General features: G+C 43.7%; 1 protein-coding gene across 6 annotated transcripts in view; it reads left to right on the forward strand.

Annotated features, from left to right (window-relative positions):
- Positions 1–4,875: 4,875 nt before the first annotated feature.
- RHBDD1 (rhomboid domain containing 1) overlaps positions 4,876–13,699 on the forward strand; it is a 30,590-nt gene continuing 21,766 nt past the window's right edge. For 3 of the 6 annotated variants that reach the window (XM_053390071.1, XM_053390075.1, XM_053390076.1), the window contains exons 1-3: positions 4,876–4,951; positions 6,917–6,984; positions 13,172–13,645. In XM_053390071.1, coding sequence (XP_053246046.1) covers positions 13,213–13,645 — 433 coding nt within the window. In that variant the 5' untranslated portion in view covers positions 4,876–4,951; positions 6,917–6,984; positions 13,172–13,212. The remainder of the gene's footprint in view (positions 4,952–6,916; positions 6,985–13,171; positions 13,646–13,699) is intronic. The other 3 variants (XM_053390072.1, XM_053390073.1, XM_053390074.1) reach the window with 3 other exon arrangements.

Raw genomic sequence — 13,699 nt, forward strand, 5'->3', positions numbered from 1 at the left:
GTCACCTAGCAGCACAATCACATTTCCTAAATCATGGAAACCAATAGTTTAGGCCTCCTTTTAAATACATTTTAACAAAGGTGATGCTAGGTTTTTAAACCAAACTAAGGCAGAGTAGGTAAAAACTGAAGGTGATTCAACGGCCTTATCTAAAGCCCTGGCATCCTCTACTCTCCCAGGCAGGGCAGACATTAAACTGGAGAAACATTCTTCTGGGGCAAATGGGGTGGAAATGCCTGGATGAGATTAAATCACCCATTGATTTGAGGGTGTATGTTCTTGGTCTTCCCTTGATACACCCTTTTTTGGTCCTACTGAAGTCTCCAGCCCTGCAAAAGCAGGGACCCAGCAATTGTTGGCTTGGGCACTGGAGGTTTCCACAGCATTGAGGAGGGGGAATCTGACACCGGATTTCCCTTTCCAGTTTTGCAGCTCTTCAGTGTCATAGGTAAAGGTAAAGGGACCCCTGACCATTAGGTCCAGCTGTGACCGACTCTGGGGTTGCGGCACTCATCTCGCTTTATTGGCCGAGGAAGCCGGCGTACAGCTTCCAGATCATGTGGCCAGCATGACTAAGCCGCTTCTGGAGAAGCAGAGCAGCGCACGAAAACGCCGTTTACCTTCAAGCCGGAGCGGTACCTATTTATCTACTTGCACTTTGATGTGCTTTTGAACTGCTAGGTTGGCAGGAGCAGGGACCGAGCAACAGGAGCTCACCCCGTCGCGGGGATTCAAACCGCTGACCTTCTGATCGGCAAGTCCTAGGCTCTGTGGTTTAACCCACAGCGCCACCCGTGTCCCCTTCAGTGTCATAGATTTTATCTATTCTGTGTCCCCTGGAATGCCCTCCCAGGGGCCATAGGAGTCCACACTAAAAGACTCAAATTCTCATAAGCTTTTCCTATGCTAATTTATATGTGTAGGTATCAGTGCTTTTTTTCTAGAAAAATAGATGCTGGTAATCATGAAGTTCTTACAGTAAGTGTCACACTTTTTAACAACAACAAAAAAAGAGATGCCGGTACTACGTACCCCTGACCCTCTGGGGGAGCAGTGGTAGGTATGAATTTAGTGATTTGAGCAAATTAAGGCAGTGGGTACCTTAGGTCTCACCAGTTTGCAGCATGCCCAGCCACTCTGTAAACTAGGGATGGGGAACCTCCACCCCGTGGGCGAAATGTGGCCTGTCAGAATTCCCCATTTGGCCCATGAGGCATTCTTGCCCAAAACACATCCACGTGCCCCATATCTGATGTCATACATGTTGCCAAGTTTCAGGAAGACAGATGCATACCTGGCTTGGTTGTGTGAATTTCCCCTGGGGAACTTAAGCATGAAGTCAAACCCTGCAAAAAGATAATGATTGACAGGTAGGTGGTCTCACCCACCTGTCAAAGTTGACCTGCCTTTTTTTTAAAAAAAAGGGGGGGTAAGGAAATCTGAGGTCCAGAACAAAAGACCCACTCTCTAACAATACCCTTAGTTTTTAGGAAGGAATTTTCAAAGCCTTAGACCAGTCACTCCACTGCTAAATGCCTATTGTGGTAGCAAAGTGTTGCCAGCTGGGTGGCTACTCCCAGTGCCTGGCCCTTTAACAGCAACCTGAAGCTTTTCCTGGAATGGAAATGGGCGCTTTTGCTCTTCACAGAGGTATCTGGTTAGCTACTGTTGTGAACAAGCTACATGGGCACCAAGCGCCTGATCCAGAAGGGTTCCTGTTTTTTATGTTCAGAAAAGCTTCATATGTTAAACTTCTTATCTGGCAGGCTACTGTTAAAGACACAGGAGCAGAGCCAGTCTTAAAAACATCAGTCTTCTGGGCAATTCTAGGCATAGGGGGCAACAGAGGGCAGGGAGAAGAGACTCTCAACTCCTGCCTGACAACTAGCAGGACTGTATCTTCTTTTCCACCCAGAAATCTTAACACGTGGGATAAATCTCACCCTTTCAGAAATGCACTGTCCCCGATATTTTTTGTACCACTGCTACTCTTAGGGTTTGGTTTTTCCCCCCCTGGCTTGAGGTAACTGAAGCACAATAACAATCCTCTTATGTTCCTGACGCAGATTTGTCATCAGGCACCTGCCCTGACTGCTGCTCTCAAATTACACTCTATGTTTTTCCAGGGCGTGCTGCATCTTCTACAGACTATAATCATTTTTGCATTAACTTGAGGTGAAACTACACAGTACATTAAGCATACTTTTGTGTTTTTTTAAAGTCCTCTAGAACGCACGGCCCTCTGAAGTCTGGGGAGTGTGAGGAGGAGTATGAGAGAGGGTACTTCTGGATAGACCTTTATTCTGGGTTGAGTGCTCCTCATGTGTGCAGGTGTTTTGTTTGTTTGTTTTGCAGCACCCATACAACATTGTTGGCATCAAGATGCCAGCTTGGATCCCTCCCGGTCATTTAATCTGGCTTTACCCTTTTCAGGGAAAAAATCTGCTGAATTGAAAACAAAAACTCTGTAGCCAATTGCCCCTTGTGACGTCTGAATAACCTGTTTACAGTATTAAGCCGCTGTCCAGAAGCACCTCAAAAGAAGGTGGTGGCTGTTCCTACCTGCTCTCTCACTTCTCTCTGCTTGCTTGTCCTTCCTCTCCCTGGGAAATGAAAGAAAGGGATGGTCATAGAATATGCAGCACCTCGGTCTCTCACTCCTCTATCACTTAAACCTACTATGATTGCTGCTTCCTTTGATCTTCTGATGTTGTGATTTTGTATTTTAAAAAAATATTTTGTACTTTAATGGTTGCTTGCTCATAATAAATAGTTGGTTGACTGATCTGTTGCTCTTCTGCGTTTTTCTGGGCTGTGCAGTGGTGGGAATTCAACTCTGCCAGCACCATACTACCCAAAGAGATGGCAATGAACCTGCAGAGATGGTGCCCCTATTTTTGCTTCCTCCCTCTGGATGGCTCTTTTACTGGGCTTAGCTTTTCCTGCCCTACTGCCCAAAGAGCATCTGACCAGGGGAAGTTAGCACAGGGAAGTTAGCACTTTTGTTCTGACAGGATTTCCCAGCTGGATAAATGGGTCTTTCACCACAAGTTTTAGTCTTTGAAATGTATTTGTTTTTGTTTTCTTAATTATCTTTCTGTGTACGTCACCTTGAGATGGTGGTTTAGAAGGTTAACAACAACAATAGCAGCAGCAGCAGATGTCTTGCCTAGTCCTTGCTGCCACTTCTTCCTCATCTCTTTCTGAGTGGTGTGGCAGGATTTGGTTTGCTGGGCTGAATGCCCACTGTTGTGACCCAGACAGGGCTTAGATAAGCAACTCTGATTGAATGAGGTGTTTGCTCCCTCGGTCCACAATCCTCTGTCCACAGAAAGAGGGTGGAGGCGCCTGCCAGCATTCTCTGTCAAGTCAGCACCATGGGCCAAAACCTTCCTTCTTGCAGTGACTAGAGAGGGCAAGCAAGAGAGAGGCCAGCAACACTGCTCCCTTCTCTGGCTTGTATATTCTCCCCCTCCCCTACAAGGCACCACAAGGAGCGCTTCAGCAAGTTTCTTCTTCATCTGATATTATATGTTCTCAGCTCCTGCTTTCAAACGTCCTATATTATTTTAAAACTAATTGGGTCATGAAGAGTCGGACATGACTAAACGACTAAACAACAACAATTTTATATCCTGCATTTCTCCCAGTGCAGGACTCGAGGCAGCTCACAACATAAATTGAAACAGATGCAGCTAAAAACATACAATCAATATAATTAAAACAACAATAACAAGTAACCTAATTTAAAAACACAGCACCAAAACATTGAAAGTAACACACATGCACGTACAAGACTTGCCCTCATAAGACCCTGCCATAACTACCAGTTAGTGGGCAAAGGCTTGCTGGAACAAAAAAGTCCTTGCCTGCTGGGCAAAGAAAAGCAAAGAGGAGGCCAGCCTAAGTCTCCCCTGGAAGGGATTTCCGCTATCTGAGAGCAGCCATCAAGAAGGTCCTCTCTCCTGCCCTCACCTGGGAAGGTGGCAGGATAGGGAGAAAAGACATCCCTAGAAGGACTTAAAATTCTACCAGGCTCATACAGGTGCATTCCAGAGAGGCACCTAGTTGGCCCCTGTGAGAACAGGATGGTGGACCAGGTAGGGCAGCATCTCCTACAAGGCAAATAAGGGGTGATGATGCGGATGCTCCCTGGGTTGTGAATCCTAGACCTGCTCCTACCAGTGTGGAGCCCTAACTCCAGCTACAAAAGCTGAAGCTGCTGAACAGCTGTTGTTTTTCCTGCGATATATATTTTTCTGTATCTATCACAATTTACGTGGGGGATTGTTAAATTTGCTGGAGTACTTTTTGATTTGTTTATTGTTCATGACTTATGCTTGAAACGACGCAAACCTTTCCTCATTGCAAGCCGCCTTGGGGAGGAATGGCTTTAACTAAGGTAGGCATGGCCAAACTTGCCCCTCCAGATGTTTTGGGGGCTACAAGTCCCATCATCCCTAGCTAACAGGACCAGTGGTCAGGGATGATGGGAATTGTAGTCCCAAAAAACATCTGGCGGGCCAAGTTTAGCCATGCCTGAACTAAGGAAAGGCAGCAGGGCAAATAAAACGGCGGTGATTTACTGTCCGAGTCACACCAGCTGATCAGAAACACTTTTTTTAAAAAAAGATTTTTTCCCCTCAAAGCGCGCGTCTGGCCGCCGCTTCCGTGTTAAGGCGCGTTTCGGACGGCGCTAAGGCAGCCGCCCCTCCCTTTCCGGCGTTTCCAGTTATTCCAGCCAACTGAGGGAGACGGCGGGGGGGGGGGCGCGCTATGCGGCAAGTCCTTCGTGACGCTCATGGGCGCATGCTCGTTCGCGACGCGGAAGCGCACCGGGGCAAAGTGATGAATCATCACAGTGCTTTCCCCCTGCTCTGATTGGGCTTTGGGCGAGTCACGTGGCGCGGCGGCTCTTTCCCGCCTGCAGCCGCTCGCTCGCTCGCAGAACGTAAGTTTTTTTGGGGGAGGAGGGTTTGTTGCGATGGTCCCGCTCAGGAGCCTAACCTGAGCGTGTGAGGCGGTGGGGAGCCGCTTCCCTCCCTGTCCCTCCGTCTCCTGAAGGGAAAGTAGAGCCGTCGGACTGAGGTGTCGGGAGACGTCCCCCCCCTCAGCCTTGTCCGTAATTTGGAGCTGGGGGACACGTCAGTTCTGCCCCCCTGTCCTCAGCGTGTCTTAGCTGTGAGGCCGGGAGATGGTAGCGTCGGAGGAATGGCGCTTTCGTGCTTTTCTGTACACTTGGGTCCACCTGCCTTGCTTACTTTGCCCTGCTTTCTCTGTCTTAAGGCAGGCAAGGCCAAACTTGGCCCTCCAGCTGTTTAGGGACTACAACTCCCACCATCCATAGCTAACAGGACCAGTGGTCAGGGATGATGGGAATTGTAGTCCCAAAACAGCTGGAGGGCCAAGTTTGGCCATGCCTGGATGGCGTCCAAAACTGAAAACACTCCACCAACCCATCAGCTCAAACGCTTTTCTTCCACAAGTTTGCCCAAATAGAAAGGTCCAGTAGCCCTTCTGAAGCAGACTCAAGGTTATTCGTGAGTGGTAGCAGCCCGTCTTTGTTGGCTATATTTATTTGCTGCTTTGGGTGCCAAATGCCTCGAAGCTTAAAAAAGAAGAAGAGTGAAGGCAACCCCCCCCCATGAAGACCAGAGGTAAAAACAGCAACAAACAACCAAAAATTCTGATCCATATATTTGGAAATGATAAATCCTGCCTACCCCACTAAAGGGTGAGCACAAACAAGGCTACCAGCATAACCAATTAGTCTCCAAATTAAGAATCAAAGGCCTGGGTAAATAAAAATGATTTTTGCTTCCAATGTAAAGACAGAGAATGATAGTGCCAGGCTACTCTCCCAGTGGAAAACACTCCACAAGTAATAAATTATAATAAATAAAGGTATGTAGTGAGGGCTAAGCAAACAATACTTAAGATTTAAACAACCTGCCAGAAACACTGTTGTGCTATAGAAACCTGACAGCTTTCAACAAAGAGAGCCTAATATTTGGCATTAGTTTCTTACAATGGGATGTTAAATTAGTAGCACAAACTCCTTTCCTGGCCCTTCACTCTTCCTCAGCTTGCCACCACAGTACTTAAATTTGATTTCCAGTACTATTGTAGCACAAGTGCCTGGATTTGCTCTGTGTTTATGCTGTTTTGGTTATCATTGTTGCACTCAATAGCATACCGCTCTTATCACATGGGCATTTGTACATTTACCATGTTGGGTGGTGCTTCACATTGAGAAAATTGTATGGGGAAAATGAGTTAGCCAGTCTTCCAGTATCATAGCCTATCATAGGCCTTATCTACACTTAGCATTCCAGGCATAGGCCTGCACTTTAAAGCTCTGTGTCCAATGAACCTCCCCCCCCCCACCCCAGAGCTTTCCCTGTGAAAACCCACTCTATAGCTGAAGCGCAACAAACAGCAATTCAGGTTTTCCATGGATTGCCACTTGCTCTGATTCAGCGGTAAAGAATGGGTTTCATGAGGAAAGCGCTAGAGAAACAGAAAGAGCATATGGAGCTTTAAAGCAGGGACCGTGCTTGGAAAGTGCAGAGGAAAGAAAAGTGGGTAAGCCCTAATTCACACTCCTCTAAGCCCACTGACAGACTCTTCATTGTAAAAGGTGGGGGATAAGGGGATTAATATTCACATATCTCTGGTGTCACGTGTACTTTGGTCCGTACACCTCTTCATTAGCGTTGTTGTGAAGAGATCTGTCATCCATTTCTCTGCCTCCCCACAAAAAGATGAGAAGTCATTAATAACCCCAGGTGCAACATACGTAATCAAGTTTATGCTAACATTTGTAGCCAAGATAATGGTGAAGGGCTAGGTATTAATATTCTCGATATTAATGTTACTGATCTCTCCCATTCATTCATTCTTTCCTCCATTCTAGGTACATGGAATTTACTGCTTCTGTCAGGTTGAGATTGCCATTATTTCTTGATCAAATTAATGTCAAAGGTATGCATTTGCATTGCTTATTGCTCTACTGCAATCCTATAGCAGGTGAAAGTTGCAAAGTGCCTTTCTGTTGCCAGTGAAGAATCTTACTCTGTTTTCAATGTGATAACCTGTATCCTGTTTATATTCTTCAAATCTGCCAGGCATTTTCAAAATATGCCAGATTTGTACCGTATTAATTTGCCTGTTTTAAGTTAGAAAAACATAAGAACCTTTTTGGATAACTTTTCAGTTACACACTGCCCACAGCTATTGTTGCAGTAGCATTTTCTGAAGTGATGTTGCAGTTGTGCTAAGTTACTAAGTTCAGGTACAGTAATTAGTTACTAGCATATATGCTGTAAGTGTGATGTAATTTGTTACAAATAAGACCTTTGACTACCTTTTACACATCATGTGTAATGCCAGTCATAAGTTCTGCTTATGTGACTTACACCCTGGTACATTACAAGTAGTGGCTAGATAAAATTATGACAGGAGTTTACCAAAACTGATATCACCAGTATATATGGTCCAATAGAAATTTGATCTTAATGGACCTAGGCACTAAGATGATTAAAGCGAGTCTCTTAATGACTGCATCCTGGTACAAGCAGATCTGTCATTTAAAAGTGAGCCCTCAAGTGCCGAGAAAATTGCAAGAACTTGCTTAAGAAAATGACCCTTGTTTTATATTTAATATTCAGTATTCAGCTGAAATGAATTTCACCCTGTGTGATTCAGCTCCTGGAAGCAAAAATATGCTTACAAATTATTTACATAATTTACCTTGGAAGATTTCTTTTGAACTACCTCATTGCTTTTCCATTGCAAGTTATGACATGCATGGTTCTGAAAAGCAAGTGAGTCTTAACAAGCTATCAAACAGCATTATTCATGAAAAGTCTAAGATAAAAGGAAATGGAGTTGGAAAAAATGTCAAGCTACTGCACAGATCCTAAATGCCTGCATAATACTTATCATTCCATAGCTCTGTGTCTTTAGGATCAGATGTTGTAGCTCTTCCAAACTACTAGTCTGGAGAGGCACTTTTTAAAAAGTTTCTGGAATTTGACCCAACATGACATTATCCAGTTATATTGCAATTACAAGCTTGGTGAATAAAAAATGCTGTGGACATAGTGCGTCTTGATTTCAGTAAGGCTTTTGACAAAGTCCCCCATGATATACTTGTGAGCAACTGACTGTGGAAGAGACTCCCATCAAGAGGTGGTGAACTCTCCTTCCTCGGAAGTTTGGAAGCAAAGGTTGGATGGCCTTCTGTCGTGGGTACTTTAGTTGAGATTCCTGCATTGCAGGGTGTTGGACTAGTTGACCCTTAGGTTCCCCTCCAACTCTGATTCTATGCAATCTTATACCCACTAACCTGAAGATATACCTAGTTGAACTCAATGAGACTTACTTATAGGTAAAGGTAAAGGGACCCCTGACCATTAGGTCCAGTCTTGACCGACTCTGGGGTTGCGGCGCTCATCTCGCTTTATTGGCCGAGGGAGCTGGCGTACAGCTTCCGGGTCATGTGGCCAGCATGACTAAGCCGCTTCTGGCGAACCAGAGCAGCGCACAGAAACGCCGTTTACCTTCCCGCCGGAGTGGTACCTATTTATCTACTTGCACTTTGTGGTTTCGAACTGCTAGGTTGGCAGGAGCAGGGACCTCACCCCGTTGCGGGGATTCGAACCACTGACCTTCTGATCGGCAAGTCCTAGGCTCTGTGGTTTAACCCACAGCGCCACCCGCGTCCCTTTACTTACAAGTAGATATGTGTATAATTGCACTGTTAGAATCATAGAATTGTAGAGTTGGAAGGAACCCCAAGGATCATCCAGTCCAACCCTTTGCAGTGCAGGAATCCTTCCCACAGCTGTCCCTGGGTAGGCTCAAACCACCAACCTTTTTGTTAACTGTCAGATGCACTGATCCATTGCACCACATGAGGGCTGAATATTAATGTATTGCCTTAAAAGCAACATCTGTGTTTGGTTGTCACAGTGAGTTTTTGACTAACCACAATTAAAGGTTGCACCTAACACTAAACTGTAGTTAGTTTTAGCTATGGTTTGTTTGAAACTACAAGGAAGCTTCAAACTATGATTTATGAAGGTGTTTTCTTTCAACAACACATACTTCAGATTAATCACAGTTTGAATGTAATGCTAAACTGTGGTTAATTCAAACCAGAAACGAAAGCTTCTGAACTCCTTGCAGCCAAACCAGAGGGGAAATGGTTGAGCCTGAGGCTCAGTGTGGCATTACATCTGAACACACCCAATGAATAGATTACAAATGTAATCCCATTCTTTTCAGCTGTGGATTGTATAAGCCATGAAGCACTCTTAAATTGTTAGTATAGCTTTGATTAGTGTTGTGCTCCTGAAAACCAGTCCTAAATTCATTTAGTTCCATGTAAGTGTGTTTAGGATTGTGTTTTATGGCCTTGGTCTAGGGCAGATATAGGGTTGAATGTAGTGGAACTTCCAGGTAAAAACATGCAGACGACGGAGATGGAGTTGCACGTGTAATCTGGTTTCATTTTTATGTTGTGCAGATTAGTTGTTTTTCTACACTTGATTTGCTTTCTTTTATTATTATATATTATTTATTATTAAAAGGCTAAAAGCAACTTATGTTTAAAAAAACAAAAAAACACAAGCAATGCCCAACCAAAGGAAAACACAATGTGGGAAATGTAATCAACTGCATATAATTTATGGCCTGAAAGCAACAACAGTGAATACCAATTGCAACCACTGGACTCCTTTCCATTCCAGACATGGAATGCATAAGCAAGCATCAGCAATTTCCACTCCAGTTTCTGTTTTTGCCAGAATTCTCCAGCATCCCTCCATGGAGCACCTCTTTGTTAATTATTTAGTTTACATCTTTTTTTATTAATTGTTATTCCTGTTTATTGCATTTATATCCCACCTTTTTCTTCTAGGAGCTCAAGATGGTGCACCATGAAAATCTTGTTTTGCTTTCTTATATTACTTTGCTATTTTTCTCTGTGCATGATTCTTCAGCGTCCTAACACACACAAACACACAAACATTTTAACCAAAGAAAACGGGAGTACTGTTGTTCAGTTTTAAACATGCATCTTTCATTAGCTTATGCAGAACAATAAAATTCCTAGAATATGTAGTTGCAGACATTTATCTTGTGTAGGTGACAAAAATGTAGGCACGTGGCAGTTTTAAGTTAAAGACAAACATCCACTTGAAGATTATTCTGTAAGTATGTACATTTTGAAAGCTTTGGCATGTTTTGGAAATCATTGTAGGAAACAGAATAAATCCTGCATTGTCTAAAACTTCATTAGCCTTTTAATAAGCAAAGCAGAGGTTGAAAGAAGAATGTTTTAAGTAGCTGGAAATGTTATGTTGACAATACATTGCATTCCAAAAACACCAGAGAGGTGTTCCAGAATAACTGTTTTGGTTTCTAGCTTCATTTCATTACAAGGACTAATGTGTAAATGTGTGAAACCAAGCCCTGATGTGGGACTTTGTATAGAAAAGCAGTTTTGGGAGGGGAAAATTTGGGGTAGACAAGTAGCCTGGGGTAAACTTTTTCCTGCTGCTTCTGCACTCCAAATAACCTTCTCAGCTGCACCTTTTCTCCCCCTCCCCTCCCCCTCCCCACTACTTCACAATCAGAATGCATACTTACCTGTGTTTTGAACCCTGTAGGTAGGAGGATAAAGGCTGCAATCCTCGATGCCAGTGTTTGGAACAGGGAAATGTTAAGTGGGGGCAAGAACATTCATTGAGATCCAGCGCCGAGGGCCTTCAGGCAGTTCCCTCATTGCAAGAAGTAAGGTTACAGGGAACCAGACAGACGGCCTTCTCGGTAGTGGCGCCCACCCTGTGGTATGCCCTCCCTTCAGATGTGAAGGAAATAAGCAGCTATCTTATCTTTAAAAGACACCTGAAGGCAGCTCTGTTTAGGGAAGTTTTTTATATTTAATGCTGTATTGTTTTTCACACTCGATTGGGAGCCGCCCAGAGTGGCTGGGGAAACTCAGCCAGATGGGTGGGGTATAAATAATAAAAAAATATTATTATTATTATTATTATTATTATTATTATTATTATTATTATTATTATTATCATCATCATCATCCCACTACTTTGCATCAAATCTGCTTTTCTTTCTTTCTTTCTTTCTTTCTTTCTTTCTTTCTTTCTTTCTTTCTAGTGTATTTTGGTACCAAGACTCTTAATATGTGCTTTTGCATGCAACCTTTAGTATCATATACTGATAGTGAACTGGGATACTAAGTTATGACAGCTATTTAGCCAAAATGGGACTATTGATAAACAGGTGTCAATGATTTCAGTGGTAAAGTTAAAATCAAATCAAGTTTCTTAATTCATGCCACTCGATTCTTTGCATGTTTATTCCAAAGCATATACAGTGGTACCTCGCAAGACGAAATTAATTCGTTCCGCGAGTTTTTTCTTCTTGCGAGTTTTTTGTCTTGCGAAGCACAGTTTCCCATAGGAATGCATTGAAAATCAAATCAATGCGTTCCTATGGAAACCGCCTTCAGACCAGGTCCGGGGACAGTCTGTCCCCCGACCTCTTCTGAAGGCTGGGGGGGGGGGACAAGGGCTTTTCTTCCCACCGCCAGCCTTCAGAAGGCTGTTCTGAAGGCTGGCGGTGGGAAGAAAAGCCCTTCTCCCCACCTCCCGCCCCGCAAGCTCCGGGGACAGGAGGGCTTTGCTGCCGACCGCCAGCATTTTAAAAGCCTCCGGGACAGCGGAGACTTCTCCGCTGTCCCGGGGGCTTTTAAAATGCTGGCGGTCAGCAGCGAAGGCTTTGCTGCCGCCCGCCAGCATTTTAAGATCGCCCCGGGACAGCGGAGAAGTCTCCGCTGTCCCGGGAAGGCAGGCGGGGGGGAGCAAAGACTTTTGCCCCCCGCCGGCCTTAAGAAGAGGTCCAGGACCTCTTCTGAAGGCCGGCAGTGGGCAAAAGTCTTTGCTCCCGACCGCCAGCATTTTAAAAGAGGTCCCCGGAGATTTCCCTATGGGCTTTCTTCTTGCGAAGCAAGCCCATAGGGAAATTCGTCTGGCGAAGCACCTCGAAAAACGGAAAACTCTTTCTTCTTGCAAGGTACCACTGTATAACAGATTAATCCATTAAACATTACAGCTTTAGTATTTTTGTGTTTTAAATATCCTATGAGCTGACAATCTTCAGTTAAGTCATCATAACCTCTTCCTAAGACTGTTATATTAATTTATTAAAGATATGTTTATTAATTGAGGAAGTTTCTCCAGTTAGGCAGCATACTTATACACACAATCTCTACTTTCTCTTTCTCTTTCTCTTTCTGTTTCTCTTTAAATGCCATCTCTAAAGAGTCCTCTTCCCCTCTCCCTCACACAGGGGGAATGCCTCTTAAAAGATCCTTGCTTAAATGTGTGTGTGTTATCGGAAAACAAAGTACTATCCTTTGTTTAGAAATAGGATTTTAGCCATATGGAAATGTAATAATTTATTGACTGAAATAACTTACAACTCTATAAAATTTATAAATATTGCAGGCAATTAAGCGGAACTGTTCATTGCTTTACTGCATTGATAGGGAACCTCAGACCTGAGGGCCAAATGTTGCCCTACAGGCGGCTCCGTCTGCCTCTTGGGTCTCTCAGCAGGCTGCGCCTCCACCCCAGCCACATCCCCTCCTTCACAGCCCAATTTTGCACCCTCCTTACTATTTTTGCTTGCCAGCAATGTTTCATTGAATTCTGATAATGCTCCTTGCTTCCATGGATTGAGAATAGAGAGGGATGTGTGAACAAATGAACATTTATTGCTCTCCCACTTTTGCTTTTGGCATGTGGCCCTTGGGCTAGAAAGGTTTTCCCACCTCTATTTTACTGGGGTAAAATACACTTTTCCTACAGAACTGCAGGTGCTCTTCTTGTGCTGCTTATTCCCCTGACTTCTCTTATATGGGCCATAGTTAAGAAGCTGAACTTTTTTTCTTAGATGACATTAGCCACTACCAATTTATTCCCCTGCCCCACAGACATTTAGTGGTTTTATAAAAACCTATCTCCATTGCTGTGAGTTGTATACAAGAAAACCAGTATGCACTTCCTGTTTAAAGTTTTGTTATTGATTATAATTATAGCAAACATATTACTATTCTTCCATGTCTATATTTGGATTTCAGCAGTATTCAAGTGGCAGTATCTTTGATTAAAAGAAGTAATTATGCACCGAAGACAGAAAAGTTCAAATATTGGACTACTACTGCTACTTTCTCAGATTTTCCAAGTTGGAGTTTCTAACATTCCACCTGTGACACTTGCCGCTTTGGCAGCAAACGTTTTTCTCTTTTTACAACCCATGAAACGACTGGACAAAACATGCATCAGTGTCACCGAGTGTCTTTACAGAAGAGATTGGCATCGTTTGTATCTTTCACCATTTCACCATGCGGATGATTGGCATCTATATTTTAATATGGTCTCCCTGCTTTGGAAAGGAATTAAGTTGGAGAGGAGGCTTGGAAGTTTTTGGTTTGGATATATCATTACAATATTTTCTCTGCTAATTGGAGTTGTGTACATGCTTCTGGAACTTGCTCTTGCAGAACTTCTGGATGTTCCTTCATACAAACAGAGTTGTGCTGTTGGCTTTTCAGGTAATATATCCACTGCTTTTTCACAAGATTAATATTTTTTACTGGCAATGCTAG

Source organism: Podarcis raffonei, chromosome 5, assembly GCF_027172205.1.
Source record: "Podarcis raffonei isolate rPodRaf1 chromosome 5, rPodRaf1.pri, whole genome shotgun sequence".
Lineage (NCBI taxonomy): Eukaryota > Metazoa > Chordata > Lepidosauria > Squamata > Lacertidae > Podarcis > Podarcis raffonei.